At 41.4% G+C, this 15,899-nt stretch overlaps 1 protein-coding gene, 2 long non-coding RNA genes and 1 other non-coding gene across 7 annotated transcripts; 2 read left to right on the forward strand and 2 right to left on the reverse strand.

The window, feature by feature from the left end:
- Window positions 1-88: 88 nt before the first annotated feature.
- LOC138411858 (uncharacterized) lies at window positions 89-4,117 on the reverse strand. Of its 4 annotated transcripts, none has more exons than XR_011244345.1 (4): window positions 3,711-4,117; window positions 2,609-3,081; window positions 980-1,805; window positions 89-859 (listed from the first exon to the last, which is right to left on the reverse strand). It is a non-coding gene; the product is annotated as an uncharacterized lncRNA (long non-coding RNA). The 4 variants fall into 4 exon arrangements; XR_011244346.1 differs by having other exon boundaries at window positions 980-1,232; window positions 1,353-3,081; XR_011244344.1 differs by having other exon boundaries at window positions 1,003-3,081.
- A 136-nt stretch (window positions 4,118-4,253) lies between these two features.
- On the forward strand, window positions 4,254-10,330 carry LOC138411857 (eukaryotic translation initiation factor 4 gamma 1-like). Its single transcript, XM_069533103.1, has 13 exons — window positions 4,254-4,683; window positions 5,077-5,217; window positions 5,482-5,718; window positions 5,854-5,958; window positions 6,597-7,079; window positions 7,343-7,515; window positions 7,686-7,811; window positions 7,892-7,973; window positions 8,089-8,187; window positions 8,497-8,631; window positions 8,753-8,834; window positions 8,945-9,088; window positions 9,197-10,330. The coding sequence occupies exons 1-13, from the start codon at window positions 4,297-4,299 to the stop codon at window positions 9,370-9,372; spliced, it is 2,370 nt and encodes a 789-aa protein (XP_069389204.1). The 5' UTR covers window positions 4,254-4,296; the 3' UTR covers window positions 9,373-10,330.
- On the forward strand, window positions 4,939-5,016 carry LOC138411969 (small nucleolar RNA SNORD66). Its single transcript, XR_011244458.1, has one exon. It is a non-coding gene; the product is annotated as a small nucleolar RNA SNORD66 (small nucleolar RNA).
- On the reverse strand, window positions 10,039-13,822 carry LOC138411861 (uncharacterized). The gene is made up of 2 exons (XR_011244355.1): window positions 11,411-13,822; window positions 10,039-11,290 (listed from the first exon to the last, which is right to left on the reverse strand). It is a non-coding gene; the product is annotated as an uncharacterized lncRNA (long non-coding RNA).
- Between the last annotated feature and the right edge of the window lie 2,077 nt (window positions 13,823-15,899).

The following is a 15,899-nucleotide window of genomic DNA, read 5'->3' on the forward strand; positions in this document are numbered from 1 at the left end:
GATTTTATTGTCAAATACACAGAGAACACACGTTTCCCTATGAATTGAAATTCTTGTGCTGTCCTTTCTGGAATACCGACCAAATTTACATAAAAATTCAATAAGGCTATGAACATGTTAAAAATAAGGCAGAAACAAGGCGAATGAGGTGAATAAGGTGAGGATTGTGCAAAACACTTCTCTCTGTCCCTCTGCCCCCCCACATTCATTTATTTATTTTAATACATGTCAATGACTATTTCACTTTGTCCTCCCATAGTCTCTCTCTCTCTCTCTTTTTCTCTATCTCATTTCAGATATCTCTCACCCCGGAACTTCAGGACAACAACTTTTACCATTATTACTATTTTTAATTACAATATTTCAGTAATTAATTATTATATAAATTGTGCCTGTTATCACTAATAAATAATAGTCTTTACACTGTTGTTTACATTTTAACTAGTCAGATCTGATCACATCTATCACTCTCTCTTCTCTCCCCACTTTTCCATCCATCTCTCCTCTCCTTTTTCTTTGCTACCGGTCGAGGCAGATAAGCGCCCACACTGAGTCTGGTTCTAGAGGTTTCTCCCTGTTGATGAGGGAGTTTTTCCCTTCACAGTCTCAGAGTGCTGCTCATTGTTGAACTGTTGGTTTCTCTATTTAACCATGTCAGGATGTAGATGTTTTAATAGTTGGCCAGACTTAAAGGTGGTGTTACGGTTTTGTTGTGGCTGGACCCGGAAGCAGACAAAGAGAGGAACAGTTTGTGAAATGAGTTTTTTTTTAATGAAAAGCTTGTGGCAGGCAGGCAACAGGCTGAAGGCTGGCTGAGGGTGAGCAGGAGCGAGGGCATGCGGGTTGAGCTCTGGCGATCCTGAGGCAGGGGAAAAAACAAAGTGAGTCACATGTACAAAAAACAAGCGAGGAGGTTCTTTTTCTAAGAAACACTACGAGTGAAGCTGAGAGTGTGAACCACAGGAGTGACTGTAACAACCTGGCAAGGAGTGGAGGAGAGACCTGGGTATTTGTAGCGCTGGTGATGAGGATGATTGAAGCCAGGTGTAGAACTCATGCCAGGAGTAGAGACCACACCCACGCACACCCGAGGAGGAAAAGGAGGAGGAAAAGGAGGAGGGACATGGAAAACACCACGGAAACGGCACAAGCCATGACAGGTGGAGTGAAAAGTCATCAGTTGTGGAGAGGAAGGGATGTGAGGAATAATGATGTATGGTTTTATGTAGTATCTCCAGGAAGACATTCAATGTGTAACACTTAGTTATTTATACAAAAAGTATAACAACAAGTTGTATGACATTCAAAAAAGGGAGTGCTAGAAGGAGAACGTTGCCTGGATCCTTTCTCACCATCTCATAGCTGGCTACTGGAGGTCATGCCTGTTGGAATTAGTTTAAATCCCACTTCAGTGTGCCTGAGGAACATTTTTGCGAAACTCTCTGCATCATTTTGTGTAAAGAGTACAGAGGCATTTGTGTTTTATAGAACTACCTGCAACATATATCCACTAAGAGCTCCTCTCTGAGTAGCATTCGTTAATAGGAGGGAAATGTTAATTTTCAAAGCTCGACTCCCACATGAAAAGGGATGATTTATTCTCTTTGCCTGCTCAGCCCGACAGATACTGGGAGGGGACAGTATCTGCGAGTCTTCAAGGAAGAGAGATTCCTTTTGTGACTTTATCATAGATTTACCGAAATGTGTGATGCCATGCTCCGGAGGTAGCACATTTGTTCTGTTTGCTTTATCTGTATTTCAGATGTGGCATCTTTGTTCTATAGAGGAAGGGCAGGTGGATTGATCTGCCAAGAGGGAGAAAAGAGGGAATGCAAAGTCCCTCAGCTGTTAGAGAAACAGATCCTAGATGTGGGAAGGTTGTAGAGGAATGGGAATTTCTTTGATAGAAATGCTTGTACGCATTTTAGGACCTGGCACACATAATACTACAATGGGTACACATTCAGACACACAGGAAGTTAGCATGCTTTGGATACAGGATTTTACATCTTGGCCGGAGTATAGTACATTTTGGAATTCCATTTAAGTAACTGAATACCACCAATACATGCTGAAAACTTTAAGAAATCAATATTTGAAATCACTTTTTACACACAAGTATGAGTCCATCCTTACAAATTGGTTTATGATCTCTAAAGGATAACGTTATTCATTCTAAACATCTGTAGACATGTAGTGGAACCTATGATTTCTTGCATTAAACTGAAAATGAAGTTTTAGTGAAATTTCTGAGAGAGCTGCTAAAATGTAGCTTTGAGCTGCTAAAAAATGTTGATGCACACATCTGAATCATCCTCAGTTAATACTACGTGTTTAAAGCTACAGTGCTACGAACTTCAGTGTTTCCCCTCTGATTTTTTTTAGCAACGGGGACCAACCCCTCCAACTTATGAATAAACAAATACATAAACAAATAAATTGATAAATAATAAAATAAATCGTAATGTAATTATTTTGACACTCTACATATCAATGCACCAAGGCTTGTGTGCTGAAACACTCAGTAAGGTGGCCTTGCTGCCAGTGCAACCAGGCTCATTAATGAGAGATTTAGCTCCTCTGCTCTTTTCTAATCACTCACACGTACAATATGTATGCTCCTGGATAAACGGGGCGTCAGATCTTCTGCAACAACAAAGTTAAACACTGTTTTATGTCATAATCTGCAGGAGGAATTTTTTTGGTGTGTGTGCGTGTCTGCCTGTCTGTCGCTCTTCACACAAACAAAAGTTATTTAGTTATTAATTGATGTTGAAGTGCATGCATGCAAAATGGTGGACTATCAAATTGTATAAATACTTCTCATAAACTCTGGAGCGAATCAAACAAACACAAAGTAGGGTTCACTACTGTTCAGATCCTAATTACATCTAATTAGTGTTTATTGTAAATGTGTAAAGTGAGCACAGGTCAGTGGGGGAGTGAGGAGGGAGGACATGCAGCACTGTGCAAGGATACAGGATTCATAAGGTGCGTCTGCTCTGATCCTGAAGCAGCAGCTGCAAGAATTTTGAGTGGAGGGGAAACCCTTGACTTGCTATGTAAGTAGGATCTCAGAACCTAAAGTGCAGACACATGACAAAGGCAGATAATATAAACGTGAGCTACAATGGCACTCAGTAAAGTGCATATCAGTCCCCTTAAAGGTTCAGTGTGTACGATTTAGGTGAAAGGGATTTTTGGCAGAAATTGAATGTGAAATAATCCTTGTGATGTTTTCACGAGTGTGTTTCAACTAAATTGTATGAATTGTTGTTTTCTTTACCAGAGAATGAGCTCTTTATATTTAAATACTTTATATTTACATGGAGGGGGGTCCTCTCTGTGGAGGCAGCCGTGTTTTTTACTGTCGTCCAAACTGGACAAACTAAACACCTTTTGAGTTTTCATGACAACTGAAGTTCACCATAGGTTCTCTCTCATGTTTGGAAGGAGAGGGTGAGGTGAGGAGTATATAGCTGCAACATGACACTTCACCACCAGATGTCACTAAATTCTACACACTGAACCTTTAAATGCAACCCATGTAGATTTCAATTTTAATGAATGATCACAAGCTTACAACAGCGTCTCAACTGATTCTACAAAAACACAATATTCCATTCTTTCTTTTTTTGCAGTGTTCCCTATAAACATGAAATCAGGGCTTTATATCACTCCTATAAAAATGTTGGATTGGAAAAGCTCACTTTTCTGTGTTATGACCAGCAGAGGATGACTCCAACAGTAGTTTCTGTAGAAGTCTATGAGAAAATGATTCTCACTTGATTCATAATGTCAGTAAACATAAGGAGTTTATGAGTTTATAAGGAGTTATCTCTAGTTTCATGTCTTCTTAAATACAATATGATGTTCATTGTATAAAATTGCGGTCCATCTACAGTCAACTGTGGCCGTGAGAGCTCAATGTGCTACAAATGTAGAAAACCATGCAAATAGAGAAAACACAATTCATCCATTTGACGACACATATGCTGCAAAAGGTCACAACACAAGCAAATACAGAAACTCTTAATTTGCAAGTGTTTTCTTGATTTGCAGTACGTTGAGCCCTCAACCGCCATACAAATACATCATAAAGCACTACATTAAAGGAATTTTTAGGGTTTATTGCTTTATTTATAGTTTAGTATAGTTTATTGTAGTTTAACTGCCTATTGATCAAAGCATCCTGTCCTGCCTTTGATCTTGACCCTATATATGTAGGCGGCAAGAAGCATCTGCATCATATTTTCTGAAGGACCAACATAAAATATTCAACTTGAGACAGGAACCATGTCAACTAGTGTGAGATTAGATAGTGAACCACGTCCCTCTGAGCAGATCCAGAGGAAAGTCATCCCCTGGAAAGTGACAGCAGACTTGAAGCTGCACAAGGCTGAGAACCCCTGGGAGTCTTCAGTGAGGACAGGTGTTCACAGCTGCGCAAAGCCAGAGAACGATCCAGAGCAGGTCAAGACCCAAGTGGTGTTCAAACTGTTCCGCGGCATCCTTAACAGAGTGACCCCCGAAAAGTTAGATATCCTGGTGAATCAGGTGACTGAACTCGACATCGACACCAAGGAGAGGCTGAGCGGAGTCGTAGAGCTCACCTTCGAAAAGGCCATCTCAGAGCCAAGTTTTTCAAGGGTCTATGCCAAAATGTGCCAAAGCCTCAAGATGGTAAGTATGGCCTTTTGAATTCTTTGAAATTAAGCCTGTGAATGTTTGTGTGTTGATATTTTAGCTTAGATAGTGACAAAAAGCCTTCAAGTGTGAGGAATTGGTTCAGAGAAGGAGCACAATATGTGTCTGTGATCTACTAATAAGGACACAATCACTTTAATAAGAATGATATGATAACCATGTCTGGTATATGTAACAGAAACGTGCTCCTGGATTGGTGTTTACCATTCAAGTCCTAGTTTACACATACCTCTACCAGGCTGATGACATGAATTTAGTGCCATAGTTCTGGGCCAATGGTCAAAGTAATGGGATCGAGGAACTGAGAAGCCATTTGCACTACATAACCCGACCACACGTCCTCTCCTGTCCTGTTTTCTCTCTTTGCAGCTCACAGTCCACACCCCAGATGGACTGAAAGTCACTTTCAACAAGCTTCTGCTCCTACGTTGTCAAAAGGAGTTTGAGAAAGACAAAGATGACAATGAAATCCTGAAGAAGAAACAGGAGGAGCTGGAGGCTGCTTCAGGGGTACAGTAACGTATTAAGAACTACCAGTTGGGTTTTTCATTTATGCACAAAGGAAGTCATGGTGATTGAACTTGAGTGACTGATGGAGGGGATCCAAAGACAACCACATACTGTGAAAGCATTATGCAAAGATGCTACAGAATCTTATCTATATTTGGAACTGTCATGTTAAACATCTGGGTTTTAGAGATATAAACTTAACTATCCCTCTGCTAAAGTTTCTTTTTCTTGATCCATAATTTTTTCAACATCTTTCCCTGACAGGACCAGGAGAAGAAGCAGCTCACTGAAGAGTTAGAGGAGATTAAATACAAGGCCAAAAGGGAGTCTGTGAGTAACCTGAAGTTCCTCGGTGAGCTGTACAAACTTAAAATGCTCACAGATGGCATCGCGTGCGACTGCATTACCAAGCTGCTCAAGGACAATGATGAGGTGTCCCTGGAGTGCCTGTGCACCCTAGTGTCTGCCATCGGCAAGCAGCTAGAACTTGGGATAAGAAAGGTACAACACTCACAGTTACATATAGAGGAAGTGTGTGGTAGAGAGGAAATTAAGTTCACATGCATATTCATTACATGTATATTAGTTCTAATGAATGTGTAGCTGGATTAAGTTTTAATTTGTGCTTGTCTTCAGACTCGTTTGGACGAGTGTTTTGATCAGATGAAGCAGATTGTAACGGTGAAGAGTACCAGCAACAGGATCTGCTTCATGTTGCAGGATGTGCTTGAACTTCGACTTGTAAGTTACAGAAGCAACACAAACCACAGATTTACACAAGGATATGCACTGGCAATCATGAGACAAATAAAGCAAAGTGCTTATGAATAGAACCAATCAGATCACAATGATTGATGCAAGTCCATCAGAGCTGAGACCTGCTTTCAAAATTGTTATGCAAAGAAAATGAAAATGTCAGAACACATTCACTGATCCACTGTGTGGACCACTATCAGCAAAATCTGACAAAGAATGTATTAGTTCAGCAGAATCAACAGAGCATTGCACCATATTACTTGGAAATATGATTCTATGTCACATTGTGCTGATCATCCAACACTATCCTGTTTACTGAAGGATCAGTGGGTTTAATCATTTCTTACATTATTTGTCCTATATTGTTCTCATGTATGTATTTTGTGTTCATGACTATAGGTATTATGTTGAATATGTTATCAGTCCCTTATTAATTAACATTTTATTTACATTTCACATAACTCATTTTCTTATTTCGGCTCTTCTAAGAAAGTATATATTTTCTGACGTCTAATATTCCTTGTTTGGGTCGATCTTGTCAAAAGTGGAACTGTTAGTAAAATATTTATCATTAATTACCTGTGTCCTGCACTCTCCATCTCTCTCCCTTCCACCCATTACAGAACAAGTGGGTTCCCCGGCACAAGGACCAGGGCCCCAAGACCATTGGCGAGATCCGCAAAGAGGCTAATCTGGAGGGCCAGCGGTTCAACCAGCAGCCCCACCGACGAGACAACCGATGGTTCAACCAGCAGCCTGACCGACGGGACAATCAACGGTTCAACCAGCAGCCTGACCGACGGGACAATCAACGGTTCAACCAGCAGCCTGACCGACGGGACAATCAACGGTTCAACCAGCAGCCTGACCGACGGGACAACAGAGAGTTCAATCAGCAGTCTGATGGACGGGACAACCGACAGTTAAACCAGCAGTCCGACCGACAGAGAGGCCAGCAGTTCAACCAGCAGCCTGACAGACAAGTCGGTCGATGGTATCAGCACCACAGCACCTTCAACTCCACCAAGCCCAGTTTGACGGAGGAACAGCTTGAAAAGAAGTCCAGCGCCATCATCAAGGAGTACCTGAACATCAATGACATGAAGGTACGCTGATGAGCAGTTGTTAGAAGAATGAAATGATACCTTTAGCACCACTTTCCTTGACAGTTCCTTACCTCACTCATTTCCTGTGGCTGCTTCACAATAAAAGTCGCTGTGTAGTTTGCTGGGTGAACAGTTTTAATGTGAAGCGGTAGCAGCACTTTGACTTCTCGCAGTAATAGTTACAGTTATGACCGTTACACTGAAGTTTCTGTAAACATCATCATTTATCTCTGTCTGTGTTATGTCCCTCACTGTCCCAACAGGAGGCGCTGCAGTGTGTGCAAGAGTTGAAGAGCACTCAGCTGCTATTCCTTTTTGTGAGAAAAGGGCTGGAGTACACGCTGGACCGCAACGCCACCACCAGGGAGCGCATGGGCCTGCTGCTGCACCAGCTCATAAAGAGTGGCATCCTCCCACCTGAGCAGTACTGTAAAGGGTCAGTGTTGAGTTCCACAGAGGTTTCACAAAAACAAAACCAGCCAAATGCTAATTCAGTTGGAAAATCTTCTTTTCGTCATCTTATTAAAAAAATTCAACTAGTTTTTTTTGTTTTGTTTTGTTAAATCTTCAAATACATATTGAGATGTGTGCTCTCTGTCTGTTCAGGCTTCAGGGAATCATCGAGGAAACTGAGGACCTGGCAATAGATATCCCCAAAATCTGGCTGTACCTGTCAGAGCTGCTCACTCCCATGCTCCTTGAAGGTGGGATCCCAATGGGAGTGCTTTTCAGGTAAGTAGCCAAAATAGAGAAGGAAAGTTTTTAATTTCTCATTCATTCACTGTTAATTTGTTCCTTGGTTTTGTCTCCAGGGAGATTTCAAAGCCTCTGATCCCTCTGGGAACAGCTGGAGTCCTGCTGGTTCACATCCTCAATGGACTGTGCAAAGCAATGGTGAGAACTGTCTCCATATGTGTCTCCTTATGTCCATTGTCTAGATTCTATGTAATATAATGATCAGTGGATGTGTTTATGAATCAGTCAGTAACTATGTGTATCTTCTCATCAGAGCCGTGAGAAGGCAGGTATAATGTGGAAGGAGGCCGGCCTCCGGTGGAAAGACTTCCTGCCCGAGGATGAAGACGTCCACAAGTTTGTGACAGAAAAGGTGAGAGGTCACTCTCTAGCTTCATCACCAACTGAAAGATGATCTGAAATTTCAACTATGCTTTTGAGATATTAACAGGTTTAGAAACTAGTACGAGTGAAAGTGGAATATTGGAGGAAACGTCAGTTCCTTTGAAACAAAAATAGAGAAGAAACTGAAGATGGGTCATGATTTAAACTCTGTGCCATCTTCTTTATGGTCAACTCAAAGTTGACAGTTAGGTTTTGTTAAATATGGTGAATTACAAGTGGGGGGAGTGGAGGAACCAGGAGGTGCAAGACATGTTAAACATTATGCCTCTGTCTATAGAATGTGGAGTTCACTCTGGACAAGGAGACGAAGGAGAGTCAGAAGAAGAAGCTGAGCTCTGCAGAGCAGAAAAAGGAGCTGGACACACTGATTCAGGACAAGGCCGACAACCACACCATCGCTGATTGGATTGAGGTTTGTTCCTCCAGTTCAAATTCAATCTACAATCTGTTGTTGTTCTAGCTGAATGTTTCCTCTGCATGAGAGGACTGCAGCTGTTTTCTACATGTGTGTTAATAAACATGTTTGTGTGTAGAACAACCTGGATGAGCAGCAGACCTCCTCCAACACGTTCATCAGAACTCTGACGACCTGCATCTGCCAGTCAACAATCATCTGTAAGTCAAGTTCTTCACTTTCCTTATGAGAGAATATGGATAACAGACTAAATATGATGAGGTGATGGTCCTGTCAGTGTTTAATGAAGCTTTCCTTTCTTTTACCTCAGCTGATGAAAACTACTACATTGTGGACCACGATCTGATGAGACAGCGAGCCACACTGCTGAAGAAATACCTGCATGATGAGGAGAAGCAGCTGCAGGCTCTCTCTGCCCTGCAGGTCCTGATGGTGCAGATGGATCACCCTAGCCGTGAGTCTCATTACTCATATATATATTTTACTTTCAGACACCATGAATCTGTTTCTGTGCACAATGATTCTAATTGTTTGAAATATCTTGTCGTCCTCCCTCCATCAGAGCTGCTGCGGATGTTCTTTGACTGTCTTTATGACTTCGACGTGATCACGATCAGGACGTACTACAAGTGGGAGTTAAACAAGAACCCCGGCGAGCAGCAAGGCAAAGACGTGGCCCTCCAGTCTGTTACTAACTTCTTCGCGTGGCTCCATGACTTGAAGGCTGCCAATCGCTGAAACTTAGGACTGAACGATTAATAGAAATTTGATCACGATTTCGGCCTCTCACGCTCATAATCGAAGAAAAACGATTAATGTGCCGCCGCGCTGCCTGTATGCAAATTACTGCGCTGTAAAGCAGAGTGAAGGCACCAGCTGCAGCAGTGAGTTTGTGGATCGATTGTGGAAAGAGCGATTGACAACATGGCAGAAAAGCAGCCCGAGCCTTTAGTTGAAAAGAAAAGTAGGGCAAGCTCGGTCATTTGGAGACATTTTGGCTTCAAATCGTTGGACGTAGAGCAGAAGGAGATTGTTTGCAAAGTTTGTTACGCCGTCGTGTCTGCACCCCAGGGCAACACGACAAATATGTTTAACCATTTAAAGTTCAGCTATAAAGTGGTCTATGACAAAGTACTGACAGAGCAAAAGACCCAAAAAAGTGCAAGAGTGTCAACTTCAGCCACCGCAACACAGTCCTCCATTGAGGACACTCTTTCCAATGCCGCTCCATATCTCACCGGCTCCCGGCTACAGCGAGAGATAACGGAGGCGGTGACGTTCATGCTAGCGAAGGACATGTGCCCCATCAGCACAGTTAGCAACCCAGGGTTCAAAACACTGGTGAAGACGATGGACAAGCGGTATGTGTTGCCATCCCGCAAACACTTCAGCAGAGTGGCACTGCCTGCTTTGTATGATAAATGTCGCGCTGAAGTTGAAAAAGATATCTCCACTGCCAATCAACAAATAATCGTGTTTATTAATCGTGATTTCAATAGGAATCAAAATAATCGGGATTATTGTTTTTCCCATAATCGTCCAGCCCTACTGAAACTGACATCAAATTCTTATTTCCATCTTTTTCATCCATTCCTTCTCTTTTTTCCTGTGAACTGTCAGCAGAGGGTTCACTATCTATCTATCTATTTTTTTTTTATGACAAATGGGAAATAAGAATAAAAGATGATGAACACATGCTGCAGGGCCTGAGTTAGTGTTTGCCTCTGATCCAGTTTCCTTTATTCAAGATTCAAGATTCATTTTATTGTCAAATACACAGAGAACAGAGATGAATTGAAATTCTTGTGCTGTCCTTTCTGGAATACCGACCAAATTTACATAAGAATACAATATTTACATAAAATAGAATAAGGCTATGAACATGTTAAAAATAAGGCAGAAACAAGGCGAATGAGGTCAATAAGGTGAGGATTGTGCAAAACTGTCTCTGTGCAAACTGTGAAAAAACACTTCTCTCTGTCCCTCTGCCCCCCCACATTCATTTATTTATTTTAATACATGTCAATGACTATTTCACTTTGTCCTCCCATAGTCTCTCTCTCTCTCTCTTTTTCTCTCTCATTTCAGATATCTCTCACCCCGGAACTTCAGGACAACAACTTTTACCATTATTACTATTTTTAATTACAATATTTCAGTAATTAATTATTATATAAATTGTGCCTGTTATCACTAATAAATAATAGTCTTTACACTGTTGTTTACATTTTAACTAGTCAGATCTGATCACATCTATCACTCTCTCTTCTCTCCCCACTTTTCCATCCATCTCTCCTCTCCTCTCCTTTTTCTTTGCTACCGGTCGAGGCAGATAAGCGCCCACACTGAGTCTGGTTCTAGAGGTTTCTCCCTGTTGATGAGGGAGTTTTTCCCTTCACAGTCTCAGAGTGCTGCTCATTGTTGAACTGTTGGTTTCTCTATTTAACCATGTCAGGATGTAGATGTTTTAATAGTTGGCCAGACTTAAAGGTGGTGTTACGGTTTTGTTGTGGCTGGACCCGGAAGCAGACAAAGAGAGGAACAGTTTGTGAAATGAGTTTTTTTTTAATGAAAAGCTTGTGGCAGGCAGGCAACAGGCTGAAGGCTGGCTGAGGGTGAGCAGGAGCGAGGGCATGCGGGTTGAGCTCTGGCGATCCTGAGGCAGGGGAAAAAACAAAGTGAGTCACATGTACAAAAAACAAGCGAGGAGGTTCTTTTTCTAAGAAACACTACGAGTGAAGCTGAGAGTGTGAACCACAGGAGTGACTGTAACAACCTGGCAAGGAGTGGAGGAGAGACCTGGGTATTTGTAGCGCTGGTGATGAGGATGATTGAAGCCAGGTGTAGAACTCATGCCAGGAGTAGAGACCACACCCACGCACACCCGAGGAGGAAAAGGAGGAGGAAAAGGAGGAGGGACATGGAAAACACCACGGAAACGGCACAAGCCATGACAGGTGGAGTGAAAAGTCATCAGTTGTGGAGAGGAAGGGATGTGAGATTGGGATTGCTCCCAATCTGGAGCAAAGCCTACCCTTGAGAGGTGGATACCGGCAGCATTACTTTCTACTTCATGCATGCACCAGTTGGCCAATGATGCCATCCAGTGGATATAATCCAACATAGATCAATTTAGTTTTTAATGATAATCATCAAAAACAGTAGCATCAAGTTAGTTAATAAATTAGGGTAAACAGGCGGTAGTAACCATTTTGATTTGAAATTTAAACAAGGGAAAATGTGGTCTTGATGTTGTGGCCTTGTGACCACTGACTACAATCTGAACTATAAACTTTATAGACGAAAAATACACAACATTTCATAACGTTTCTGGAAAATGTATTATATTCATTATCATTATTTATGTTGTTCAACTTAATTTCATTTTAAGAGCCAAACACATAATAACTTTAAGTTTATTTCAAGGTTCAAGTCACGGCTGAGGTTTTTGTTTGACTTTTTAAAAAGAGATTTAATAATTAATTATTGAAACTTTATTGATCCCTCAAGGGGAAATTCTTTTTCCACTCATTTTCATTTTTTTATACAATCCCCCACACACACAAAGGGCTCAAAGACATGCAAATTTGGAAAGAGATGGTAGAGTGATTTACACGTTTCTGTTTACTGGTCCTCACATTGTTTGTATAAATCAGCAAGTTGATCATATAATAACAATCTAAGTGAAACTGAGAGCAGCATGGACACAGTCACTGAGTGGACTGAAAAACCTTTTCCATTTTCTTCTTCAAAGTTTTAGTCCAAACTTACTAAAAAGTTAATAAAAATACAGAAAATCCTGTTCTATCACTCAGACACGGTAAATCAGCCAGTACCTAGTCTCAGAATCCAGTGTGTGAGCTCCTGGTACACCCACAGTGATAAAAACTCTCTTCTTGTCGTCCTGATGTGAATCACGCCGCATACAAGTTACTCCAGATCCAGATGGACACGATGGTGATGAAGCTGACAGAGATGAAGATGATGTATAGGCCAAACAGCAGGCTGTCGATGACCTCCCCCATCATCTGCCATTCCTCTGATGTGTTGCTGCTCTGGAAGTGTTTGTCCACCTGCAGACGGATGGCCATGAGGTCTCTGCTCAGCCTCATGGCTCCTCCAGGCCCGGCTCCACACAAGGTTTCTCTGGAGGATTGTCTAAAGATCTCTCACTGAGATGTGGCTCATGTTGTTGTTCATTGATGGGGCTGTTGGAAATGAAAAAGATAAAAATAGATTTATTCGTCTCATTTGTTTGCCTGTTATTTTGCAGGATTATGCAAAAACCATTGGACGGATTACCAGGAAACTTGAAAGATGTGGTCGGAATCCCAGATATCTTACAGATCAGTCTTTGTAAATACAGGGAACACAAACTTGTCAATCTTAGGCCTCAATGGAAATTGCTTTCCATATCCTTAACAGAACAGCACCACTGTAATCTGGATGTGGTTGATGTGGACAGTAAGTCCGCCTGTCACGCGGAAGACCGGGGTTCGATTCCCCGACGGGGAGAGACATTTACATAAATATCTGTTAATTATGTTACTATGTTTCCCTGCAGACTCTCCACTTCCTGGCCCTTACTGAGACCTGGATCACTCCAGCTGCCCTCTCATCTGCCTGCTCCTTTTCACACCCCCTGAGACAAACAGATCGAGGAGGAGGAACTGGTCTCCTCCTCTCCCCCATGTGGTCCTACCAGGTCCTTCCCCTGGACCACCTTCCCAGATCTGCTTTTGAATTCCATGCTGTCTCAGTCACACTTCCTTTCAAACTCAACATTGTGGTGATCTATCGCCCTCCTGGTCCTCTCTGTGACCTTTTGATGAGATGGATGCCCTCCTGAGATGCTCCCCTGACGATGGCACACCGCTCGTTGTCCTGGGTGATTTCAACATCCCCCCAGAGAAGCTGCGCTCCTCTGAATTAATTGACCCACCGGGCCGGGAATCAATTCGATCTTGTCTTCACAAGGTCCTGTAGTACCCCGGCACTCTCTGTTACCCCACTCACTGTGTCTGACCACCACGCTGTCACTTTCTCTCTCCCCTTAAAATTCACCACCTCCCTCGCCCCCAGACCTCACATGTATGGAGGACGAGAAATGACTTAAGTATAAATAAATAAATGTAGAAATAAATGTGGAAATAAATGCATAAATAAATGTGGGAATAAATAAATAAATGTGGAAATAAATAAATGTAGAAATAAATAAATGTGGAAATAAATAAATACATGTCTTAATTTTATTTCCACATTTATTTATTTATACATTTATTTATTTCCACATTTATTTATTTCTGTATTTCTGTGTCATATGCAAATGAGTAAGGGCGGTCCTAACCTCAGTCTTGAGCAGGATTGGTCACAGGAGTGTGATGATCCAGTTCTACTACTTCTGCCTGTCAGTGCTGACTGTTGTGCAGTAGCTGCTGTTTGCAGTGTTGAGTCAGTTCACACTTAAAAACAAGTTCATAGTACACCTTTTATTGGATGATTTAGTAACAGATTTAAGATAATGTGTTAAGTTATTATTATAAATCCATGGTGTCTGATCATGTCTGCGTGTCGCTCCGGTCATTTTATCACCTGGTCCTGACTGTGAGCGTCTCCTCTCATGTTGTACTGAGCACAACATGTTGACGAGTCATTTTTCATGATGTTTAAATGAGTTTAATAAACTCTGGAATCAAACAAACACTAAGTAACTTCATGTACTGATCAGGTCCTGATAACTAGTGATGAGAGTTTATTAGTTACAGTGAGAGCAGCTCAGAGAGGAGGAGGAAACAGAATGAACTAGTGATGAGAGTTTATTAGTTACAGTGAGAGCAGCTCAGAGAGGAGGAGGAAACAGAATGAACTAGTGATGAGAGTTTATTAGTTACAGTGAGAGCAGCTCAGAGAGGAGTAAGCAACAGCGCCCACTGCTCTTTGCAAAGAAAAGTCTAAAAAGCTTACAGCACCTGGTATTCCCAGGCGGTCTCCCATCCAAGTACTAACCAGGTCCAACCCTGCTTAGCTTCCGAGATCAGATGAGGTTGGGCGTGTTTATTTGTATTTTTTTCCTTTTATTATCAAAAATACATAATTTTCATACATTTTATGTACAAATATTACATTTTATATACATATCACGTCTTTATCTCAAACTACTGTCTGAGATAAGACTCACACATCCAAAGAAAATAAATATTAAATCACAAAAAGACACCAAAATAACAACATCATCCAGTGGGTGTGACATTAGATTCACAAGTTTTAATGGGCCATGTTTGGCGCTATTGTAACCCTGCTAAGAAGGAAGGAATATTCATTTTTCTCTCATGTCCATCACACTTTCACCCGCATTGACTATTTTTTGGTTGATAATAGATTTCTCTCATAGGTATCTAATTGTAAATATGATGCTATTGTTATTTCCGTTCATGCCCCTATTTCTATGGATATTTGCATTAAGAGCTTTAATTCTACGTGTGCGCCATGGCGTCTTAATACACGCCTTCTTTAAAATGATGATTTTGTTAACTTTGTCTCACAACAAATTGACTTCTTTGTGAGCTTGAATAAAACACCCGATGTGTCTGCCTCAGTACTTTGGGAGGCCTTAAAGGTATACATCAGGGGGGAGATAATCTCCTTTGAAGGATATGAGAAGAAACTGAGGAGGGAGAAATTAATTTAGCTGACGCAACGCATATCTGAACTTGACAGGTTGTACGCTACCTGAACTTCTATGTTCCCAGTTCTATGAGCATGGAGATAAGGCCAGTAAATTATTAGCACACTAATTACGTCAGGCATCTACATCTCACCATATCCCACAAATTCAGACTAATTTGCGTATCACCACTGAACCCATGGAAATTAATAATGTGTTTAAGGAATTTTATTCAATTCAATTCAATTTTATTTATATAGCGCTAATTCATAATTTACATTATCTCAAGGCACTTTACATTTAAAGGTCAAGACCTTAAAACAATATTAACGTAGAGAAACCCAACAGTTCCCACAATGAGCAAGCACAGGTGACTGTGGAGAGGAAAAACTCCCCCTTTATGTCTCTCTATTAATCTGATCAAGATACCACTCCTGATTTTGCCATTTTCTTTGAAAGTTTGGACATTCCCTCACTTGATCAACCAGCTGCGGAAGAGTTAGAGAGGCCAATTACTATCGCTGAACTTAATACAGCTGCATCATCTCTGCAAAATGGGAAAAGCCCTGTTAGCCTGCACCAATAAGCATATTAAATGTTG

This window comes from Paralichthys olivaceus, chromosome 10 (genome assembly GCF_024713975.1).
Source record: "Paralichthys olivaceus isolate ysfri-2021 chromosome 10, ASM2471397v2, whole genome shotgun sequence".
NCBI lineage: Eukaryota > Metazoa > Chordata > Actinopteri > Pleuronectiformes > Paralichthyidae > Paralichthys > Paralichthys olivaceus.

Excerpts from the sequence above, each read along its gene's own strand:
- LOC138411857 (XM_069533103.1), top strand. The coding sequence starts at position 4,297 with ATGTCAACTAGTGTGAGATTAGATAGTGAACCACGTCCCTCTGAGCAG. Across the intron at positions 5,959-6,596 it reads ATGTGCTTGAACTTCGACTT|AACAAGTGGGTTCCCCGGCA; the intron begins GTAAGTTACAGA and ends CACCCATTACAG. Across the intron at positions 7,080-7,342 it reads TGAACATCAATGACATGAAG|GAGGCGCTGCAGTGTGTGCA; the intron begins GTACGCTGATGA and ends CTGTCCCAACAG.